Source organism: Prunus avium, chromosome 3, assembly GCF_965620075.1.
Source record: "Prunus avium chromosome 3, drPruAviu1.hap1.1, whole genome shotgun sequence".
NCBI lineage: Eukaryota > Viridiplantae > Streptophyta > Magnoliopsida > Rosales > Rosaceae > Prunus > Prunus avium.
The window spans coordinates 2,701,806-2,726,619 of record NC_142286.1 but is presented as its reverse complement, the minus strand read 5'-3'; the positions used below and the strand labels follow the sequence as shown (position 1 = coordinate 2,726,619).

Genomic DNA, 24,814 nt, shown 5'->3' with positions numbered 1-24,814 from the left:
GAAGCAGGGCACATGCTAGATACATCAGCTTCAATGTTCTGAGAATTTTGCATGTGCTCTAGCTCTCCAGCTTGGACTCTCTCCCTTTCAGGCACAAGATTGAGGGCAATGATAAAGGTCAGTTTCTTTGTAGCTCATATTGGTAACTCATTTAACCGAAGGTAATGTCGATCGAACTGATTCTACTTCTGCAATGCTGCTTCCCTAAGATCATCTAAGTGCTACACAGTCTTGCCACTTTTCATCGAACCAGATGATCATTCACTGATTGAGTACAAAATCTCATCAGTTTATTTTGATGCAGACCTTCAATTGCCTTATTATTTTTATACACAATCAACATCCATAAATAATTTCATCATCCACAAGTTAAATAACAATGCTTGGCTCAAATCACCTTAGTTGGAAATCAACACCACCTTAAATTAAATGTAATAAGTTATTCATATATACCAGAGGCCAATCAAAATTCTAAAATCACCCTTTTGACTGAATCAACCACGGTCAGATCTGTTTTCTAGAGCTGAAGCAGCAGACTCCACATGAACAAGTAAACAAGCATATACTTTTTGTTTTAACCTGTCAACATTCTCCACCAATTCAATGTTTTCCGAGCTTATATTGTTCTTCAGTTTATCCAACCACTCATTTGCTTTCTTAAGCTGTGATAATGTCACAGCAATATGATTGTCTGGCTCATTGCGTCGCCCGGCACTGTCCTTACCTTTCTTCTCTTGGGGTTTCAGATGAAAGCCAGTATCCAATGCTTCCTCCAAGAATTTCAAAAACCAAGATCTGGTTTCATTGATGAGAATTTCTTTCAGCTCTGCTATCTCTTTTGCACTATCTCCTTTAGCCCATTCTAGTTTTTCTGCTCCACTTAACTCAGCAGGGGCCTTTACAGACTTCAATGTACTTTTACCATGAATTAGACCTGTCCTTTTGCTTAACTTTTCAACATCTGGAGGCATTAATTGTTTTGTAGTTAAAGGAATTGAATTATCCTTCAATGGAGCTGCAATGTTTGGTTGGTCAATGAGCTGGTGGAGTATGAAAAACTTGTTGAGAGGAAGGTGGGGATTGTCCGGTGAGGCAGATGAACATAGATCGGCAAACATGCTGAAAGAAAAGATTTAAGAAATAAGTTTCACAGACTAACAATTTTAATGTGATTATAGATGTAAGATATTGACATGGATTCTTTTAATAGATATTATAGTTACCTGAGACATTTGACAAGACTTGCAGCTGTAGATGCTTCTTTTTGAGCTTCTGCTGCTACCAGAGAAGCTAAATTTCTCCTCCTGAGCATTCCCTTGTAAAATTTTAATGAAAAGGCCATTTAGTTTTTCTATTCAAGATATTGTTGCCTAGCTAACATCAATCTAATTCAATGAAAAGGCCATTTAGTTTTTATTGTTGCCTTCAATTGAATGCATGCTCAATTGGTCATGATCTGAGTATAAACTCAACAAAGTACTGATATCTGTTCAGAATTTAGCATTATCAAAATAATACAGTTGTTCAACAAAAATGCCAAACCTTTTTCTATATTGGCTGTTTGGACTGATGAAACAGTAGCCATAACTTCAGTTTCGGACATGTTAAACTGAAAAGGAAAGAAATGTGAAGGAAACAAGGAAAGGTACCTTTCCAAGCTTCAAGAAGTTAGCCGGCAGAGAAGCCCACAAAACAGCCTCTGGTGACTGACTTTTATCTTTTCGGCTTGACAAACAATTAGAGTTCATGTTTTCCTGTTTGCTTGAAGTTCGTTTTGTAGAAGTGCTTCTATAAGACACAGCAGTCTCCTTGGTGTTAGATACGACTGCGTCCGGCTTTGATGAAAGTGCACCAGGTCGATTGCGGGAAGGAGTTATTGAGCGTGCCTGTAACACTAGAACAAATGATCATGTTACAAAAATGGTCTTTGATTAGATAAAAGGGAACCATTTACTTATTTGTTTGTTTCAAATAAAAGGATTATATTCTCAGTTGCATCATTTGGTGTAGGGATCCAGGAAAAGGTTCTAAAGATCCAAGAAAAATTTGTGTACTGCACAATAACTTTGTTCCAATTTGTTGAATCTTGTTCTTGTTGTATGTTATGTGTTGCCTAACACTCCTATATGTGTAACACTGCCTGAATGCTTTAGGACTTGAAACAGAGAAAAAGCACCAATCTCATTTGCTTTTATTCTGTCATCACTATGGCATCTAATTTAAACAGATAATCCTACCTGTCTTAGAAATGGAAATTATGTTTAGCGCGAATCGTACCTGACCATTATGCTCTTGCTGCTTGCCTTTAAACATGGAAACCTTCTTAGCACCACTCTCATTGTCATGGTTCTTCCCACCACCATTAGAATCTGGCCCGCTAGCTTTTGAATTTGATGTCAAAACGCCTTGCATATACCTAGATGCAACAGCTGCCTTTTCCTCTTTAATAACAAACGTTTGTCTTGAGTTTTCATCTTTTGGGTCGATGGACTCCCTCAATTTCAAACTATTGCTGCCTTCCTGATCAGCTTGAACTGGACTCTCTGATGGCTCTAACATTTGCATCAAATCCTTCGGGTTCCCCACGAAAGGGTGTCGTCCTGGAACTGGTCTGACCCCAATAAGTATAGGAACTGGTGTTCCCGCCTCCATTCTATCAACATAGAAAAACTGGCCAAGCTGCAACTTGTTATTCAATATAATCTCATTGTCTTCCTTGGACAGTGAGACATAAGTGGAATGAGAAGAATCCGACACTTTTATGAAGAAGCCTTGGTTAGGCCACAGCTCCGAGCCACTTAAGGCGGGCACAATGCTGATCACTTGAAGCAGGACCGATCGATATTCTCCACGAACCTTTACATTGGAGTTAATGCTCTGAAGGAGCTTTAGTAGAACTCCTGGTGTAAGGGAGGCCATTGCTTTTTCTTCTTGTTTTGGTAAATCCAAATTTGAGAAAGTCTACCTGGCTGATGATGCACTGGAATTCATTTCATGGTACTATTCACTTCAGATACCATTTTGCTAAGCAAAAACCATATCCCATATGCAACAAGAATCAAAGACGGGCAACCTATAATAAAGTCCTGCAATTCTTCTTTTTTATTGGTTTTTGGCAACACAATGTCTTAACAAGAAAAGGCATTGAAAAGACACAAACTAATGAGCACTACCCATAAAAATTCAAACAAAAAGAATCAAGAAAACAAAAATTCTGAGGTAAATTTCATTGAAGAAAACTAAGCTAGCATCAGTCACAATATTATGAAATTCTTGCTTTTCTGAAGAAATTGTGTAAGCTGTATAAGCTGTATGCATCAAAATGATGGAAATTATGCAATAACATGAATGACTAGACATGCTAAGATTAGAGAGATGGTAAATACCTGGTGATATATGGAGCACAAAGACCCAAGAAGGTTGAACTAGAAAGATAGAACAAAGTGGGAAGGAATCTTGCAGAGAGATGAGGCATAGAATACAACTTGAGAACCAAACAGTGTTTGATAAGTGGCGGCATTTGGCTTGACCAAAAGAACATCTTTAAGCCTTAGCTTTGCATGAAAGGCACGTAACCATCAGCTTCTCTTGGCTTCAAAGCCAAGTGACAATGCATACATGTGAGAATTTTATGGCCATTTTTTGTGATGTGCAATGATTATAAAAGGGGCTACCCACCATTAATTGAGATTATTGTGATTGATCAACCTTTTTTCTTATAATTTGCTTGTTCATTAGGTCGTGGGTCTCTTTGTGGATACTTAAGGACCTTTCCAATGTTTTGATCAGAAATTGTACTTCAATCGAGCAGCCTCTAAAAGAAATTGACCAGAATTTGTACATGTGAATCATATTAAACGCAATACTCATTAGGCATACCTACTTCGGGGAAACATAAGTGGAATATCACATTCAACTTATCATTTGGTTCTACTTCGCTAGTATAGATTCTAGGAGTAAATCCCATACTTAAGTATTTGTGAAAATCAAAGGTTCAAGGCTAAGAAAAGAGAGTTACTGTGGGAGCAAATTTCCTCCCAGGGGAATATTCGGTTGACAGATTCCTTCGTCTTCTCCGCCTCTCTTTCTCCCTGCAAAATGAAAGAAATAAGAGGACCACACCCGGGGGTGTTGGCCAAAGGCCCTCCGATGCCTAAGTCAGTTCAATTGATTTATAGAGAAACGATAGCTAAAATAGGGTACGGAAATATGTATGTGTGGTGAAAATCGGGTGGCCGGAGCCTTATGTAAAAGGGAGAGAGAGAGTGGCGGCTAGGGTTTGTGAGAAATGATTTCTGCAGAGATTTGATAGTAATTTTAGACATACCTCAACCCTTGTGTGTGGCCATCCTTTTATAGAGGTCTCGGGATCCGTAGATGGAAGGAAATTATTCCTCCCCAATTTGGCGAGATTTGACTAATTAGGGATCCCAGGGTATCCCCCGCGCGACTGCGGAGACTAAATCCCTTGAGGTACGGTCAGGCGCAAAGTGGGGACCTCTCCCAACAGAGTCTGCTCTATTCGCAAGTGCCTGGGATCGAACCCAGGACCTCTTGTTTAAAGAATCCAAGCCCCTTCCACTTGGACCAACTCATGTTGGTTAGGTAACATTCTATTTAATTCGGTAATCCCCAATTAAATTGAATAATTCCCAATTATGTCAAATTATCCCCAAATGGAAGGAATTATTTGACCTAGAGTTATGAATTAATTCGGTTCCCACAGTTACCCTTATTGTGTAACTCAAAATACATCTCATTCGGCAAGAGACTTGTAGCTCAAGTGATTAAGAGCATTCACTCTTGCACTCAAGGTAATGTGATTGATTCCCCCCTCTTGTATAAAAATAATAATTTTGGCCAAAAAAAATATATACCTTTGTCATTTGGTTTACCAACTAGCCCAAACAAGCAAAGAATAAAATGCTTTGCAAAGTCAAAACTCACCATTTCGATGTATGTTGGTACATCAATTCCAATCTCTAATATCACAAAATAATGGAAGTGGACCAAACGATATTAAAATGGACTCTTCTCTATAACTACAAGCAACTGCTAATTGATTTCCCCATCGGAAAATCAAAGGGCAAGCCAACAATTTTCTTTACATACAATTTGAATCTAAGATCTAGCAACTTTATTTATATGATTAAAATGCATTGGCTTCAGTTTCTGCACGCACCAAGCTAGCATACACACCGTTAAGATGAGAAGCCATAAGTGCATCATGGCTCCCATATTCTGTGATGGCACCATTGCTCATAACTGCTATCATATCAGCCTCTCTGATCGTCGAAAGCCGGTGAGCCACTATGATGGTTGTAGCCCTTTTGGAAATCTTCCTAAGTGCATCTTGTATGTGTCTCTCTGATTCCAAATCCAATGCACTACTTGCTTCATCTAGCAGCAATACCTTTGATCTCTTCAGTATAGCCCTTGCTATCGCAATCCTTTGTTTCTGGCCCCCTGATAGCTGGGCTCCACTCTCACCAACCTATATATGATAGGAAAAATATTAGAAAAAGAAACAACAACAAAAAATGGTCAAATGAAGATGAACAACTTGGGTGATACATATGCATCATAGAACAATACCTGAGTTTCATAGCCTTGAGGGAGGCTACTGATGAAATTGTGAATATAAGCTTCCCTTGCAGCATCTTCAATTTCAGCCCATGAAGCATTTGGGTTACCAAAAGCAATGTTCTCTCTCATAGTGCCAGAAAACAATGTAGGCTCTTGACCCACTAGAGCCATCTGCTTTCTCAACCACTTCACGTTAATATCTCTCAAATCCACTCCTCCCATCATCACCTTCCCTTGAATTGGATCATAAAACCTTTGTATTAACCATATAACTGTTGATTTTCCTGACCCACTTCCACCCACCAATGCCACAGTGCTACCACCTTTGATCTTCAAGCAAAAGTCACTCAACACAGTCACATCTGGCCTAGATGGGTATGCAAATGTGACCATTTTGAACTGAATATCCAATAGTTTCGACCGGTCGAGTTTCTTATCTTTGTCTCTGGTGCTACTGCCAATTAATGGCCTACGTGAAATGATATCAAAAACTGCTGGAATTGCAGTTGCAGCCATGGATGTGTCTGGTGCAAGACCCGCTAATTGTCCAACAGAAAATGAACTCAAAACAAGAATGAGAAAAATTTTGTATACCTCACCAAAGTTTGCTTTGCCTTCTTTGATAAGGTAAGCACCAAACAACAGAGTTAAGGTGTATGCTCCATACATAACACCTTGAGAGAACCCCAGTGCTAGTCCCATGATTTGTGACCTTCTCACTGATTTGCTCTTTGGACCTGATAAAGCTTTTTCAAAGGACTTAACCAACTGCTCTTGAGCAGAAAATGTTATGACTGTCCTTATGTTTGAAACTGCACCAGAGGCGATATTGCTAGCTTTGGCATAAGCTTCATTGTCAAGTTTCGGTCCTAAATTTATAATCAAGCTTAAGTAACTTGCACCAAGAGTCAAAGGAGTGAGAGCAGCAGCCAAAATAGTTAGCCTCCACTCAAGGTAAACACATAGACCAAGTCCCACCATACCTGAACTCAAACCCATTAACATGACTGACAATCGATCAATGTGGACTGATCGAAAACTGACAGAATCAATTGAGAGCCGTGAGACCAGTACTGCTTTGGAGTTTTCTTCAGAATCAAACCAACCAGGTTCTTGTTTTAGTATGGAACGAAATAGGAGATTTCTCACTCTCATTGTGAGTTTTGTTCCAGCCCAGCCACACAAGCCTTGCTGTCCTGTCATAAAGACTATGTTCCCAAGGCCAAGTCCAACAAGTACTAAACAAAGGGGTTCAATGTTTCTTTTAATCTTTGATGGGTCTTTACCAAAATATATATCAAGGGCTACGCCGAGAATAAAAGGGAAAATAGACAAAATTGCACCTGCATGCATACCCAAGATTAATCCAAATACAAGCATTGGAAGCTCTGGTCTCAGTAACAACCATATATCTGAAAGTCGAACTTTTCTTGGTTTTGGTTTTTGGACCTCTATCTCCTCTATTTGGGTTTTCCCTTGGGTAGCGTTTGATCTTGACGCATAATGAATTGATTTATCAGGCACCAAAAGCTGAGTGCCTTCTTGAGTTTCATTTTGCTTTGACAAAGGTTTTGTTACTCCATCAGCGGCAAGCTCAACAAGGCTATAGTAGGCCCCAGCTTTTTCCATGAGCTGGCGGTGATTGCCAATCTCAGCGACAGAGCCAGAGTCAAGAACAACAATGGTATGAGAATTTCTTACTGTTGATAGCCTGTGAGCAATTACAATCGCCGTTCGGCCCGAGGAGATCTTGTCAATAGCCTGTTGGACTACAGACTCAGATTCAGGGTCTAAGGCACTGGTAGGTTCATCCAAGAGAAGGATTCTAGGGTCTTTGATCATAGCTCGAGCCAATGCGATTCTTTGTTTCTGACCTCCTGAAAGAAGTGCTCCTCTGTCTCCAACCTGCCAAATGACATTTGAAATGAATGAGCATTAGACCATGAGTACATAATCATTAATGTAAACATTTACATGTGTGTGTGCACGTGTGTAAACGTTCTCCTGCCAGACAAGCCGGTACATGTTTTTCCCTGTGTCAGTCTGGATCACTAATTAGGTGAATTCTTGTTTGAATGTATGGTCCAAATTCACAGTTTGGGAACATAGCATGCTAGATATCTCGCAAAAGAACATTGCCATGCATATTCTAAACACTATTCCCGTCAGTATACTAAGGATCTCCCCATCAAGAGAACAGTAAGAATGCTTTTGTAACTGAACCTGAGTTTCGTAGCCTTGTGGAAGGCCAGAGATGAAGCTGTGAGCATTGGCAGCAATGCAGGCAGAAATTGCTTCCTTCTTGGTGGCATTCTCCTTTCCCATCAATACATTTTCTAATATGCTTGTGGCAAAGAGCACTGGCTCCTGGCCAACCATACCTATCTGATCTCTTAGCCACTTGACCTGCAGCGTCCTTAAATCATGACCATCTAATGTAATTATACCTGCAAAACAAACATTTGAAAACAAAATTAGAGCAGGAATTAAAGTTATTCCAACTTATCATAAATTGCTTTTTTATGTTGTTAAACCATAAGCTTATGATACCTTGGTTAGGGTCATAGAACCTCTCTATAAGAGCAAAAATGGTGGACTTTCCACCTCCGCTAGCACCAACAAGTGCTAGTGTCCTTGAAGATGGAATAACCAGATTAAGAGAATGAAGAATTGGAGCATTAAGACGAGACGGGTATGAGAAAGAAATGCCTTTAAATTCAATCCTTCCTCGAGCCTTTGGCAGGGTCCTGCCTACTGAGCTGTAGGGATCTATCTCTGGAACTCTATCTATAATTTCAAAAACTCGGCCTGCTGCTACAGTGCCTTGTGAAAACTGAGCAAAGTATGACAGGGACAATGCCAAGCCCCTATGAAAATTTAGTCACATGTAAAATGCGTCAAGAAAATAGAAAAGGTCATGTACAATTAGTTTTATATATCTCTTTGCACAAAAATTTCTGATATTTCTTAACCACCACAAAGACAAGCTTATTACCTTCCCCCAACATTGACACCAAAGAAACAAGCAATGGCATCGCCTCCCTTTATCTCTCCCCTTGCAATCAAAACACCACCATACCAGAAAGCCAATGCCCACGTTGAATAAGTAACCAGATAGATAACTCCCACGCCTGCACCCTTAGCAAAGCCAATCCTTGCTCCAAAGGGCACCAAATCGGCCAATAAATTAGCGTATCTTTCAGCCAAATTATCCTCCATAACAAAGGAAAATACGGTTCTGATTGAAGTGATAGCTTGCTCAGCTACACTACCGGCCTTCCTGTAAGAAACCTTTGAAAAATGCACCAGAAAATAATAAAAAAGATGCTAATGTGTTGATGAAAATTAAGGTCAAGTTTATAATATGCTTGGTTATGTCATTCTCTATTTGCTTTTACCTCTTCTTTTGTAGTTAGGCCAACATAAACAGCCTTATATGCAATACCACAGAACATCATCAGTGGTACGACTGAGAAGACTACTAGAGATATTTTCCATGACCTTATAAATCCAACTGCGTATCCACATATGAAAGTGCATATGTGGTGAATGAAATGTGCCATCTGCAGTTATATAGAAAGTTCAAAATGTATCAATGCTAGCTGATTCTCAATATACAAGAACAGAACAATAATGACTATTTGTTACGTAATCGTAAAATTTTATTCAAGGCAAATTTATAAAAGAAAATAGTAGACCTTCTCTCCCATAACTTCTTGAATTTGAGCAACATCACTGGAAATTCCGTGCATAATATCACCGGCAGCGACTTCTGTATCGAAAAAGCTAATGTCTTGCCGTAGAACTGCTCTTAGATATTCTCTTCTCATTCTTTGAGCAGATCTCTCTCCCACCATTCTCCAGCAAGTGATCTCTGCAATTTAGTGATTAAAAAAATACTGTTGGTATGTATTCATATGGGCTTTGACAAAATTCCATATGTTACAAACATTTAGACACAAAGGAAAAACAAAAGAATTCAAAAGGAATGTTCATCATGATGTATGCCCATCTTACCCATGTATGCTCCAACTACCACCATTGCAGCTAGTCCAGCCATGTACAGGCATATCTGAAATTAAATTCAAAAGAAAATCAGCTTCCCTTATTAATCCAAAACCAAATATAACCTATAGTAAATATTCAAAAACAATGGTAAGAAAAAATTTACCAACAGTGAAGAAAATGTCTTAATCTAAACATAGAAAATAAAACATATGAGCATGATCTATCTTTTCTTGTGTAAAAATATCTGTACATAACATACCGTCTCTACATCCTTCATCATCGGAGTCTTGTCAGCGAATGTTGATTCTTTTGCAATCTTGTTCACAAACTGTCCAAAAAGAAGAGAGTACCAAGGAAGAGACCCTCCATTGATGAGAGCACCCACACAGCCCAAAAAAACAAGAACCAAATCCCATTTTGTTGAATACTTGAACAAGCTAAGCAACCCGACTTGCTTTGGTGGCACTGCATCCTCCTCATCCTCACCCTCCTCATCAAAAACAGAACCTTGATCACTGTCACCGTACCGGTCATCCCCATCGTTACGACTATTAGTAACCGTTGATTGCCATGCATGATCATCATAACCATGCTGATGATGATCATGCCCTGCATGTGACAACCCATGACCATAGCCACCATGTCCTATAATTTTTGATGTGCCATAAAAATGACCACCTGGGTCATGACCCAAATTATGTGACAACCCATGACCCAAAACTTCAGATTTATCATCATCATCATAATGACCAAGCACATCTCTTTTAGCCAAAGGACCACTATAATTCCCACTTCCCAGCTCCTTAATCTTCTCCAATTTTGGGGACTTTTTATAATTAGCATTGTAATTACTCTTCCCAAAAACCAAAGAACTCTCTCTGTTATTATAGTTATTATAGTTATTGCCATCTCTAGGAGGAGCAACATAGCTTTGAAGCTCAAGCCTGCCGTCACGGGTGGAATCGTAATTTGGGTTATTTTGGCTAGAGCTTCTGAACCCAGAGGTTCTTGAGAGGTAGTAGTAATTGGCTGAGCGGCGAACTATTTGGGCCTCCGTGGTGGTGCTGGTGGCGGCCCATGGGCTCAGAGCTGAGCCCAAGCTTCGAGTGTCACTCCACCCAGTGGGCTCAAACTGCCACGAAATCTCGCCCTGCCACGACACGTCGTTGTCCGCCCCAAACGGCGTCGTTGGGCGGGACCTCCGGCTGTTGGGTGTTCGGTTTTGGGTTGACCGGGAGTAGGAGCTGACGGGCGTGGGGTGACGTGGGTGGCTATGGCTGGAGGAGGACCGTTCAAATTCAAAGGAGGAGTCTATGCCAGCCATGATTGTGGGAGTGTTTGGTTGGAGGGAAAATTATGTGGGAAAGTGAGGGGGAAAGGAAGGAAAATGAAAAGAAGAGTTTTCTCCCAACTCTGTGGGTATGCCAGTTGGAGGAAATTTGTAAGTGGTGAGTAGGAGGGAGGCTTTAGCTATTTGTGCAAGGATGGTGGTTGTTGTCCAAATGTGTCTTGTTGGTTTTTATTAAGCAGTCAAAGACTTCGTTGAATCCGTCCGTTTTTAGTGAAATCAATATGCCATTTTTCATCTTATATGGACCAATATTTAAATTCTTGTAAAGATAGATCAGTGTTTTCCATTGTTTTCTATTTTGAAGGTTTAAAAATTTACAGCACATGTTAATGGTTTATTTATTAAAAATTTACTGCGCACGTTAATAGTTTATCTAGAGTTTAGTGACACACAGTTTTCTTTTGATTATTTTATTATAACTCCGAGTTCAACTCTTATGAACGAGGAAGTATTTTGATCAAATGTTAATTAACACATTGGCATAAATGAAATGTCATGTAGAAATCCTCTAATCTACTCTTCTTTTGTTGAGGAAAACATCATAGCTAGGTTGGAATGAACTACTCTCAGTAACATGAAATCAAAGTACAAAAATGCAAGTGCTGCCTTATCAAATTTTTTTGGAAGATTCACTATTATATCAAATATAGGAGCCCAAATTATGAAAAAATTCTATATGAAATAGACTTTAGAAACACACCCAAAACTCATTTACAATATAACAAAAAGACTTTTAACTTATTTTAAATTACAAAACTGCCATTGATTTCTTAAAACAAACTCAACCCCAAAACATCATAAAAAAACCCAAAACACTCAATAGGGCATCAAAGTAATTTAATAATCAAATTAAATTCAATAGAGTCAGCTATCATTTTTAAGGTTTGTTTATAGAAATTAAATTGTGTAAGATTTATTTATAATTTTAGTGCTAAGAATAGGTATATGACTAAATATCTCAATTTTTTTTTCCAGTTGATTTTCTTTTCTTTCTTTTAACCAATCATTTTGGATTTGATATTTGTCTTTTACATATATAACAAATTGTACGATTATAACTGGACAAGCACTTCGTTAGTATCTAGCTAAGAAAACATCATCTATTATGTCATGGAGCCTCATTTCGTACTTGATAACATCATGCAGGCCAAATCCGGCTGATATATTGAGGAGGTTGTTAAGCGACTAAAAATAGGGGGATTTATTTATTTATTGACTTTTAAAAATTAAAAATAGGAAAACCCTAATGACATGTATTGTCTGTTGTAATCTGACTGACGTTCTTGGTCGGTTGCTTTGTTGATGTTTTCTCAACTGCAAACAAAGCTACAAACCGAACAGTCTTTCTTTGGTTCCCTCTTTCATATGTCATCAATCACAACTTGTAACAAAGTTTCTCCTCCAACTGTCATTAGCTCATGATTTACAAATTGTTATTTCCATTGTTGGTCGGTTTCTGTATGAATCCCATCACTACCAGCTGAATAAAGTTTGACCGAGTAATTGGGTCCAGTTCGGTGAAAAAGAACCTTGACTTGCAAACTAGTGATCTCAAGTTCAATTCGAAACTTGGCACATTGGCAGTGTATGTAAGAAAATCTCTATTTTGACCGAGCAAACAAATGAACACATCATAATACATAATCCTACACACACAAAATTATTAAATAGAGAGGATTCGGACTTGGGGTCTCGGACTTAACAGCTAGAGCCACAATCTCCCACTAAATAATCTAAACCTTTGAACTACAAAAAAAATTTATAAACATAACTTGAGCAGCAATATCATCCAATATTTAGTTTCTTTTAGCAGATAATAATTGCATATAAGTTGCTAGCTTTCAAATCTGAGTTCATCCCATAATTAAAGTTCAAAGTTTATTTCAAAATTTTAAAGTTCAATGCGTTTGGATGAGGGAAATAAACTTGGGATTTTCTCATAATTAAAGTTCAAAGTTTATTTCAAAATTTTAAAGTTCAATGCGTTTGGATGAGGGAAATAAACTTGGGATTTTGACAAAAGTCGGAATTTCTAAATTGACATGAACTAATTCCCGTGTTTGGATAAAAAAACATAGAAATTTAGAAATTCCGCGTGGGAAAAAACATGGAATTTGGAGATCATAAATCCCAACTTTAAATTCCATCTAAAAGTCGTCAATTCTAAAATCCCAAGAGAAATTGAGTTTTTAAAAAGATAACTTTACAAATAAAGGTTAAATTCTGTGTTTTAAATCCGTCACCCAAACAAGAAACTTTACAAATTCTAGAACATTAATTTCCGTCATTTATGAAATCCTTTGTATTTTTAAATTTCCTCATCCAAACACACTGTAAGAGAAAACAGAAATGCCTTTAAAAAGGTAATTCAAATATCTATATTAGGCAGAATATGCTAGCTGGAGACGAGTAGAGTCTCCCTACAAAGGTAAAATGACAGTGGGGAGACGGCAACAACACAAAAATGGTCGTGTCTTACAAGCTATTATTCCGCATAATCACAACACTCTTCTTAAACACTGTCAACAATGGTGATTGTAACAAAGTTGAGATATACATCACCCAAAGGCCAACCACATGAACAAGAAAAAGAATGCCTCTGGAACTACCAAAATCACTATTACATTACGCCAATAACTGATCGACTCATTGTTACATAGAACATACACCATATTTCAACACTACTACGTATATAGCTAACTAAATGACAAAGCCTCGTGAATCCGACGTATACATAATCCCATCATAGATCTTATATAGATGGCTGCGTCGTGCCTACTCAATTGTTCGTATCTTATAAGGAAAATGCTAGAGGCACCAACTCTCTAATTGAGCGTGGGACCCGTTGTATTGGCGGGCTCCACCTCTATTAGAGAGTTGGTGCCCAAAGTTGGTGCCTCTAGCACCACCCATCTTATAATACGATCATTCTTTAAACCTACCTTGAAGAGATGATCCAAGCACTGCTATGTGGTATTCTCTAAGTGGTGATTATCTCAGCTTTGACTCACTCCCCTTACTTCGGACTGTAAGAAAGATTCTAAGCAAATTCCATAAACAGACATAAGCATTTCCTTCTTGCCATCCTAAAAGACTGTCACATGGCCAAAGAAAACTTGATAACCCATTCTGACTGGTGAACGAAGCTGTCCAGGATAAAATGGAATGTTTTTTTAGCTCTTCACGGCTTCAAGTTCATCAGCCAAAAAGTTGCTACCACACCAGAAATTTTGTTTCCTAGTGTTAAAGTATCAACCCCAGCTCAGCCCATTTTGAGGAGCAATCTCTACAATGTTCTAGAAGCACCAGAAGTGTAAACAACAAGGTGATAATACCACTAGAAATATATAGAATTTATAATATATATCAATCTAGGAGAAAACAAAAGTAATAGCTGAGGTATAAAAGCCCAAGTCAGTGGAGTGGCTAAGCAAGTTGGCAGATTGAAGCTTGGAGAATTATCTAGAGAACAAACAATATGTGGCTAGGAGAAGAAGTCCCAAGTCGGTGGAACTTGGCAAAGTCGGCTAGAAACAACTATAAATAGGCATGAAGCCATGCATTGTATAATCAACCAATCAAGAAGTGAAGAGTCTCAAGAAGCGAAGAGTGTCAATAAGCTATAGAGTTAAGTATTCCTTGTGAGAAGTGTGAGTAAAGTGAGAAAGAGTGCTTGTAAGAGTTTGTCCTTCCTTTGAGAGTTGTCTTGTTGTAATATTTTGTGAGTCTAATACAAGTAAATTGTTTACTTGTTTTCAACCAAGAAAAGTAAAAGAAATTACAAAACAAGAAAACGTTAATAGAGAATCACCTTTCAATGAGCTTCCTGACAAATGATCCTCCCTCAGTTTAAAGTTCATTGGAGGTGCTGGGATAGAGCTTCATTGTGGGAACCGAATTAAATCACCCTAGGTCAAATAATTCCTTCCATTTGGGGATTATTTGACCTAATTGGGAGTTACTCAATTTAATTGGGAGTTACCCAATTAAATTGGCAATTACCTAATTAAAATGGGGATTGATTTGATTCCTACCCTAATTAGGGATTTGATTTAAATCAGATAAATCAAATCCCTAATTAATCAAATCTCACCTAATCGGGGAGGAATAATTCCTTTCCATCTACAGAATTATTCCTCTGAAACCCTAGCCTCCGAGGCTCCTATAAATACCTAGCTACACACAAAGGTTAAGGTACGTCTAAATTCCTACTGAAACTCTGCAGAAATTATCCTTCACAAACCCTAGCCACCATCTTCTTTCTCTCTCTCTCACACAAAGCTCCGGCCTCCACACACGGCTCCGGCCACCCGGTTTACCTTGAAACACCCATCCTAACTTAGGCATCGGAGGGCCTTTGGCCAACACCCCCCGGGTGTGGTCCTTTTACACCGATCTGTTTTGCAGGGAGAGAGAGGTGCGGAGAAGACGAAGGAATCTTTAGGCGAATATTCCCGTGGGAGGAAATTTGCTCCCACAAATTGGTGCTTTCATTGAGAGCGCGAAATTATACTCAAAGTGTGCTCCAAATTCATTTTCCACAACTTTTTCCAATCAACCATGGTCGATACAAGACGTTAGAAGAGTAACACCACCACGACGGGCCCGTCTCATGGTTTCGTGGTGGAAGCCTCTCTGCAACCTCACGGAATCGTGGCTGCCAACGCCTTGCGTCCGCCTCCAAGTGCTTCGCAGCCACCTCCAACTGCCGGAATTGCAGAACAGCCGCCGCAGACAGCTGCTGGAATTGCAGAACAGCCACCACGTGGTCCTGTGACCTGCACAGCCTTGCAGCTGCAAGCGCCAGCGGCCGGAGCTGCCCTGCAGCGCCCTCCTACTGTCGGAACACAGCAGCAGCCACACCGCTCAACTGCCGGACTTGCCGCACAGCCCTACGGCTACTTTGACGCCTCCCCTGTCTTGGAACAGATCCATCCTCTCCCTCCTCTGCCACCACACTTGACGTATGCACCTGTGTACTCGTCTAATGGAGCCCTAGCCCACGTGCCATTGGGCCCAATGCACACCTCTGGTCAGGTGGACCTTAACTCACGGGTTGATCAACTTACACAAAGAGTCGACGATCAGAACAACCTGATTGGCCAGCTACTCAGGCAAATCAACTTGAACCAAGGCCCTAACCTTGGATCCCGTGACGAGGAGAGGAGGACGCACGAGCATGTCAGCGAGCAGTTCGAGAGGTCCCAAGCCGGTCAGGCAAACGGGCAGGGGAGAGAACGAGATCGTGCTGATGAGACGCAGACATTTGCAAGTCGTACTCTGAGCCGGTCGACGATCCGTTCGAGGTTAGGTCCAAGGACCAATGTACGCGAAAGGCTGGGCCCATAGTCCAATGTCCATGCCCGCTTGGGCCCACAGTCCAATGTCCACGCCCGCTTAGGCCCACAAGGAAGTAACCAATCCAGGCTGGGCTCACAAGGAGCTCGAGTTCGTGAACGATCGCGTGACGAGCGCAACAATCGACGCTCACCAGCCCGCTCGAGGACCAACACACGGCAACAAGCCGTAGAGGACTCCTCACAAGCTCAATCTCCTAATCTGCCCCACGGGCAGAACAACCAAGAGGATCGACCCTTGGGAACCGAGGAGGAAGTTAACCAGCGGCGCTCGAGACACCGAAGACATCGACTCGAACCACCAGCCCTGCGGGAAGAAGATGTTGAGAAGTTGGTGAATGACCGACTCCAAAGTCTCCAACTTAAAGGAAGCACGGATGAGGCCCTGCACAAGGAAATTGATCGAGTCGACTGCTCACCCTTTACCGAGGAAGTGGAACGAGCTCCACCGCCAAAGCGGTTCACAACGCCATCCATCACTCCGTTCAAGGGAGACTCCGACCCTGAGGGCCATTTGAGGCACTTTAAGAGTGCCATGATCCTGTACAAGGCAGACGACGCCCTGATGTGCAAAGTGTTCGCGATGACTTTGCGAGGAGCAGCTCAAGACTGGTTCCACACTCTACCGTCCGCGTCAATAGGCAACTTCAAGGAGTTCGCCCACATCTTCACGAAAGAGTACACCTCCTACAAGACGGTCAGAAAGCATGCAGACCACTTGTTCAACCTGCACAAGAAACCAAATGAGTCTCTTCGAGACTACCTCAGATGGTTCAAAGCTGAGAAGGCGAACATCATAGGATGCAATGACCAAGTTGCATCCTCAGCTTTCAAGAAGGGCTTGCCAACCGAACATGAGCTGTATCGTGAGCTGGCCATAACTCCAAGCCAAACCTTGGCAGAGGTCTTCGCGACGGCAGAGCGCTACGCACTTTGGGATGATGATCGTATTGCTACGAAGAAAGCCAGCAAGCAGGCTGATCACCCGCCCAAGCAGGCGAGCCAAAAGAGTAACAAGTTTGAGAACAAAGCCCGAGACAAGCGCAGATCGCGGCCCCAAGAGGGAGGCTCGGAAACAGGAACCTTCACTGAGTTCACTATCCCAATCCACCAGATCCTGGCACAAGTGAAGGACAAGTCGTGGGTGAGGAGACCGCCGCCCCTGAGGGGAGACCCGTCTAAGAGGGATGCCAGTAAGTACTGCGCATTCCATGGGGAGCATGGTCATTACACAAACAACTGCAACGCCTGGAAAAGGCACCTTTAGGAGCTGGTCAGAGACGGCTATTGCACAGAATTCGTTGCAAAGAAGGCCATCCAGCAGATCTAGGATCGTGATGCGGCTGCCAAGGAACCTCCCCAAAAGGTCATACGGATCAACACCATTTTAGCTGACTCCCAGGAGTCCGGGCTGACCACCAAGGAGCGCAAGAGGAAGATCGCACAGGCGACTTATGTCTCCCAAGTCACAACGGGCGTACCAGTCATTGCAGATACACCCATCATCGGCTTTCAGAAGAAGGACTTGATCGGGCTTGATCTGTCGCACAATGACGCCCTAGTAATCTGCATCCAAATTGAACAAGCTGTGATCGAGCGAGTTCACGTGGACAAGGGCAGCGCAGCCAATATCCTGCAACTATCTGTTATCCAACAGATGGGATTGGAGCCCAAGATCAGCAAACTTGCCAGATCACTCACCGGCTTCAATGGGGCCACGTCAATCACTGTTGGGACAATTGACCTAGACGTCCGCTCACCCCCAGTGGTCTGCTCGCAAACCTTCATGGTCATCGACGAGGTCTCTCCCTACAACGGGATTTTGGGCCGACCATGGATCAACAAGATCGAAGCCATCACATCTGCTCTACACCAGAAGATCCGCTTCCCCATCCCTGGAGGCGGTATCGGGCAGATCAACAGTGACCAAGCCATGGCAAGGAGATGCACAGCACAAGGGCTCAAGAAGAGCAAACATCTGCAGTTCACACCAGTAATGCAAGCTACTGACGAGGCAGGAAACACTCCCAGCAGACAAGCAAGCCCGAGCGGGAAGGGAGTTGCTACCTCAAAATAGCAATTAAGGAGCCAGGATCAAGGCGAGGGAATCCGCCCGGAAGACTCCCCTGAAAAGGGTTGGAAGCCTGAGGATGACGTTGAGTTAGTACCCCCTGATCCTGGCCCGCCAGACAAAGAAGCGCAGATCGGCTCGCGCCAAAATCCAGACAAGACGGATCGAGACAAGGGAATCCGCCCGGAAGGCTCCCTTGAACAAGGTTGGAAGCCTGAGGAAGACGTTGAGTTAGTACCCCTCGATCCTGACCAGCCAGACAAAAAAGCGCGGATCGGCTCGCGCCTAAGCCTAGACGAGAAGGTGGAGTTGACCACCTTCCTCCAAAAGAACAAAGACATGTTCGCATGGTCGCCATCTGACATGCCTGGCATCGACCCGAACATCATCTGCCACCGACTCCATGTCAACCCTGTCAGCAAACCCGTGGTGCAGAAGAGACGCAATTTCGTTCCCGAGCGAGTTGCGATCATCGAAGCCGAGATCGATAACCTTTTAGCTGCCGGCTTCATTGAAGAGGTCTCCTACTCAGAATGGCTGGCCAACGTTGTACTGGTGGCAAAGCAGGAAAAGGGCAAATGGAGAGTTTGTGTCGACTACACCGACCTCAACAAAGCTTGCCCAAAAGACAACTTCCCATTGCCAAGAATTGATCAGCTCGTGGATTCAACTTCCGGCAATCAGCTGCTCAGCTTCATGGACGCCTACTCCGGCTATAATCAAATCCTAATGTACGAAGATGACAAGGCGAAGACCTCTTTCATCATAGAAAGAGGGACCTACTGCTACAAGGTCATGCCTTTTGGGCTGAAGAACGCCGGAGCAACCTACCAAAGGCTCGTGAATAAAATTTTCAAGGAGCAAATCGGCAAGACCATGGAAGTCTACGTGGATGACATGCTGGTCAAAGCCCCTAAGCGAGCAGACCACATCAAGAACCTCACTGAGGCGTTCAGCCTGCTCCGCCAGTATCGCATGAAGTTGAATCCAAGTAAGTGCACGTTCGGTGTATCGTCCGGTTGATTCCTAGGATACCTAGTAACTCAACGAGGTATCGAGGCGCACCCACGCCAAATCAAGGCCATTCTCGAGATGAAGTCACCTTCAACAGTAAAGGAAATACAAAGTCTGACGGGCAGAGCAGCGGCCCTCAACCGATTCCTCTCGAGATCCACCGACAAGTGCAGACCATTCTTCAAGGCTTTAAAGAAGGGGCAAAGAGATAAATGGGACGAGGAGTGCGAAGAAGCTTTCCAGAATTTGAAGACTTACCTCACTTCACCTCCCCTGCTCTCGAAGCCAGTTCCTGGTGAAGACTTGTTCGTGTACCTGGCGGTGTCCAACTCAGCCGTCAGCTCAGCTCTCATCCGAGAAGAACTGGGGGCCCAACATCCGGTATTCTACACGTCAAAAGCCCTTCTCGATGCTGAGACTCGCTACCCAAAATTGGAGAAGCTCATTTTGGCCCTTGTAGTTTCCGCGAGAAAGCTGCGACCCTACTACCAAGCTCATCGAGTCATCGTCATGACCGACTTTCCTTTGAGGTCAATCCTGCACAGCCCTGACGCGTCTCAACGACTCATGAAGTGGGCTATAGAGATAAGCCAATACGACCTCCTCTACCGGCCGAAGACTGCAATAAAAGCCCAAGCTTTGGCAGACTTTGTCGCAGAATTCACGCCATCGGCTGAAGAAGAGAAGCTGGACAGCAAAAAGAAGGAAAGTTCGAGAGCAGACAAGACCTCCGATGAACCTGACCAACCCAGAGACATGTGGCAGTTGCGCGTAGATGGAGCGTCGAACCAAAAAGGAGCTGGGGCAGGTGTCGTCATCATCACTCCGGATGGAACCCTGTTGGAGCAAGTTATCACGCTTGGCTTCCCAGCCTCAAACAACGAGGCAGAATACGAGGCATTGCTCGCTGGCTTGCGCTTGGCAAAGGAGCTGTCAATCAAGAAGCTGGCCATTTACTCAGATTCCCAGCTGATCATAAATCAAGCCTCAGGAGAATACATGGCGAAGCACCCAAGGATGATCTTGTACCTTGACAAAGTCCAAGAGCTGTTGAAGGCTTTTCCTACCTTCACCATCCAACAAGTGCCTCGAGCAGAGAACGCGCACGCAGACGCACTGGCGAGCTTAGGATTAGCGCTTGATACCCAGTTCAGGCGCTCTATCCCGGTCGAGCACCTTGACCAGCCAAGCATAGAAGAGGCAGAACAGCCAAACTTGATGCAGATCGACGAGGATCCTAGCTGGCAAGACCCCATCATTGACTACCTGGTTAACGAAAACTTACCTAAGGATAAGTCCGAGGCTCGGAAAATCAAACAGAAGGCTGCGAGGTACTACATGAAAGGTGACATGCTTGTTCGCAGATCATACTCCGGCCCTCACCTTACTTGCATCAAGTACCCGCAGACGCTCGAGGTTCTTTGCAAAATACACGACGGCGAATGTGGAAATCACGCTGGGGGCAGATCGCTTGCCCAGAAAGCTCTCAGCATAGGCTACTTCTGGCCTACCATGCGCCAAGACTCCACAGAGTATGCTCAAAGATGTGATCGGTGCCAACGATATAAGCCGATCCCTGGCTTGCCAGCTGAGGAATACCATCCGCAGAACAGTCCATGGCCTTTCATGCAATGGGCCATCAACTTGGTGGGACCTATGCCGACATCACCTGCCAACAAGGAGATGATGATCGTTGCCACGGATTACTTCACCAAGTGGATCGAGGCCGAGGCTTTATCCTCTACCAAGGAAGCTAATGTCGAACGGTTTATTTGGAAGAACATCATCTACCAATTCGGATGCCCGCAGTCAATAGTCACCGACAATGGTACTCAGTTCATGGGCAGACAGATCACCACAGTCCTTGCGAAGTATGGCATCAAGCAGCACCTGTCAACTCCCAGATACCCCCAAAGAAATGGCCAAGTAGAGGCATCCAACAAGATCGTGTTTGACTGCCTGAAGAAAAGACTCGAAGGCGCATAAGGAAAATGGGTCGACGAGCTGCTAGGAGTTCTATGGGCTTATCACACAACCAAAAGGAGGTCAACCGGCGAGACACCATTTTCCCTAGCCTAGGGGACAGAAGCAATCATCCCCCCACACATCACAGTCCCTTCCATGAGCATTGAGGTGGGCAGTCTTGACCAAAACTGCAAGCAGATGAAAGTCAACCTTGATTTGCTCAAAGAAGAACGAGAATTGGCCATTGTTCGAGTTGCAACTTACCAACAGTAGCTCACATCTTACTACAACAAGAAGGCCATTGTTCGAGCTTCCCAATAGCAGTTGGCATCTTACTACAACAAGAAGGCCATTGTTCGAGTTGCAGCTGACCAGCTCGACTCCAAGCAGGCGACGAGCCTCCATTACCTCCACTGAAGGCAAGCTACTTCTCGAGTACAAACTTCATGGAGCCTTTTTTAAGCGCTATGTCCCCGACATACGCCCACAGGCGACAAGCCTTACCTCCACTGAAGGCAAGCTACTTCTCGAGTACAAACTTCATGGAGACCTTTTTTAGCGCTATGTCCCCGACATACGCTAGCAGGCGACAAGCCTCACCTCCACTGAAGGCAAGCTACTTCTCGAGTACAAACTTCATGGAGTCCTTTTTTAGCGCTATGTCCCCGACATACGCTAGCAGGCGACAAGCCTCACCTCCACTGAAGGCAAGCTACTTCTCGAGTACAAACTTCATGGAGACCTTTTTTAGCGCTATGTCCCCGACATACGCTAGCAGGCGACAAGCCTCACCTCCATTGAAGGCAAGCTACTTCTCGAGTATAAACTTCATGGAGACCTTTTTTAGCGCTATGTCCCCGACATACACTAGCAGGCGACAAGCCTCACCTCCACTGAAGGCAAGCTACTTCTCGAGTACAAACTTCATGGAGCCCCTTTTTCAAGTGCTATGTCCCCGACGTACGCCCACAGGCGACAAGCCTTACCTCCACTGAAGGCAAGCTACTTCTCGAGTACAAACTTCATGGAGCCTTTTTCAAGCGCTATGTCCCCGACATGCGCACACAGGCTACAAGCCTTACCTCCATTGCAGACAAGCTGCTCCTCGAAGCACGAACTCAATGGAGCATTTTTGGAGTATTATGTCCCCGACATATGCTCGCAGGCGACAAGCTCCACCTCCATTGCAGACAAGCTGCTCCTCGAAGCACGAACTCAATGGAGCATTTTTTGAGTGTTATGTCCCCGACATATGCTCGCAGGCGACAAGCCTCACCTCCATTGCAGACAAGCTGCTCCTCGAAGCACGAACTCAATGGAGCATTTTTTGAGTGTTATGTCCCCGACATACGCTCGCAGGCGACAAGCCCCACCTCCATTGCAGACAAGCTGCTCCTCGAAGCACGAACTCAATGGAACCTCCATTGCAGACAAGCTGCTCCTCGAAGCACGAACTTAATGGAGCATTTTTTGAGTATTATGTCCCCGACATATGCTCGCAGGCGACAAGCCCCACCTCCATTGCAGACAAGCTGCTCCTCGAAGCACGAACTCAATGGAGCACTTTTCGAGTGTTATGTCACCAACATACACTCGCAGGCGACAAGCCCCACCTCCATTGCAGACAAGCTGCTCCTCGAAGCACAAACTCAATGGAGCCTTTTTCAAGCGCTATGTCCCCGACATGCACACACAGGCTACAAGCCTTACCTCCATTGTAGGCAAGCTACTTCTCGAGTACAAATTCAATGGAGTCTCTTTCAAGCGCTATGCCTCCGGACATACACTTACGAGATACAATGAGAATTGAAGTTTGAAAGACAACTGAAAATTCTATTACAAAGCTGCCAACCAGTCAAGTTCAACAAGAAATGAACCTGATTCTACTCAACCGGCATCATCTGCTCAACAGCCCCAGCTGCCTCCTCCTCCGCATCTGCCCTAATCTCATCAGCCGGGCCACCTTTGGCTTCGTCTTCCTACATTGCAACTTCATCAGCTACCTGCTCTTCAACTGCTTCTACATCCACAGCATTGAGCTGCTCACTTTGAGCAGGGGGCAAGTCAAGATAGAGCTGCTCACCATCTTCATGTTCGAGAGGGCAACAAGGAGGAGCACCGTTCCTGCAGTCCAAGTATCCCAGCTTGTATGCATTAGCAGCAATTTTCATGCTTGGATGCCTCCGTGGCTTCAACATGAGTGTCAAACTTGACCAGCAGAGCTCTCACCGACTCCTGGATCGGTAGTTTGCGCAACTGATGGACTTTTTGCTCGAGCAGACGACTTTTTATCTCTCTTGGCTACAACTTGCAACATTGAGTCAGCTCCGCGCTTGACTGTTCGTGGCTTTGCAGACGAGTCGTGACTGCTGAACAGAGGCACAGTCTTCTCAGTTTGATCCCCGGATCAGTGCAGGCAACCCAAACCTTGCTTCTATGCAGCCTCTTTATAAGGCAGATCACTGGTTTTGGGCAGTTCAACCGGAGACTTGAGCAGAATATCCCGAACCTCCTGTATGCTATTGACAGGCTTACTATTCACGCTAACGAGGCGCTTGATCCTAGCAAACGAGGCAGGAGCAACTCCCATAAGGACATTCTCAGCAGACGAGACCCTCCTTGAGGAAGACTTGCTCGTGGCAGAAGAAGGTCTCGGCTGCTTTGGCTGTGGAGACATATTCCTTGATCGTGAGACTGCGACTTCATCGTGGGCAGATCTACAGCTAGACTGCCCAAGCCAAAGTCCAATTGGCAAGTCAAATACCTCCTCAACTCAGGAGCCCAAATCCAAGAAGGAAGCCCAGTTACAGCTGGACAGCCCAACAGATAATTCACATCTCCTACATGCCACCACGTGCCATGCAGAAGCTGGGGGGCATTTGTGGGAACCGAATTAAATCACCCTAGGTCAAATAATTCCTTCCATTTGGGGATTATTTGACCTAATTGGGAGTTACTCAATTTAATTGGGAGTTACCCAATTAAATTGGCAATTACCTAATTAAAATGGGGATTGATTTGATTCCTACCCTAATTAGGGATTTGATTTAAATCAGATAAATCAAATCCCTAATTAATCAAATCTCACCTAATCGGGGAGGAATAATTCCTTTCCATCTACAGAATTATTCCTCTGAAACCCTAGCCTCCGAGGCTCCTATAAATACCTAGCTACACACAAGGGTTAAGGTACGTCTAAATTCCTTCTGAAACTCTGCAGAAATTATCCTTCACAAACCCTAGCCACCATCTTCTTTCTCTCTCTCACACACAAAGCTCCGGCCTCCACACACGGCTCCGGCCACCCGGTTTTCCTTGAAACACCCATCCTAACTTAGGCATCGGAGGGCCTTTGGCCAACACCCCCTGGGTGTGGTCCTTTTACACCGATCTGTTTTGCAGGGAGAGAGAGGTGCGGAGAAGACGAAGGAATCTTTAGGCGAATATTCCCGTGGGAGGAAA

The 24,814-nt window shown here is 43.6% G+C and overlaps 2 protein-coding genes across 2 annotated transcripts; both read right to left on the bottom strand.

The window, feature by feature from the left end:
• Nucleotides 1-129: 129 nt before the first annotated feature.
• LOC110764813 (protein CORTICAL MICROTUBULE DISORDERING 1) lies at nucleotides 130-3,595 on the bottom strand. Its single transcript, XM_021967842.2, has 5 exons — nucleotides 3,387-3,595; nucleotides 2,278-3,127; nucleotides 1,650-1,886; nucleotides 1,224-1,315; nucleotides 130-1,119 (listed from the first exon to the last, which is right to left on the bottom strand). The coding sequence occupies exons 2-5, from the start codon at nucleotides 2,917-2,919 to the stop codon at nucleotides 495-497; spliced, it is 1,596 nt and encodes a 531-aa protein (XP_021823534.1). The 5' UTR covers nucleotides 2,920-3,127; nucleotides 3,387-3,595; the 3' UTR covers nucleotides 130-494.
• Nucleotides 3,596-4,915: 1,320 nt separating this feature from the next.
• On the bottom strand, nucleotides 4,916-11,060 carry LOC110764817 (ABC transporter B family member 19-like). Its single transcript, XM_021967852.2, has 9 exons — nucleotides 9,854-11,060; nucleotides 9,604-9,658; nucleotides 9,285-9,460; nucleotides 8,985-9,149; nucleotides 8,582-8,877; nucleotides 8,137-8,453; nucleotides 7,810-8,033; nucleotides 5,596-7,491; nucleotides 4,916-5,494 (listed from the first exon to the last, which is right to left on the bottom strand). The coding sequence occupies exons 1-9, from the start codon at nucleotides 10,916-10,918 to the stop codon at nucleotides 5,150-5,152; spliced, it is 4,539 nt and encodes a 1,512-aa protein (XP_021823544.2). The 5' UTR covers nucleotides 10,919-11,060; the 3' UTR covers nucleotides 4,916-5,149.
• Between the last annotated feature and the right edge of the window lie 13,754 nt (nucleotides 11,061-24,814).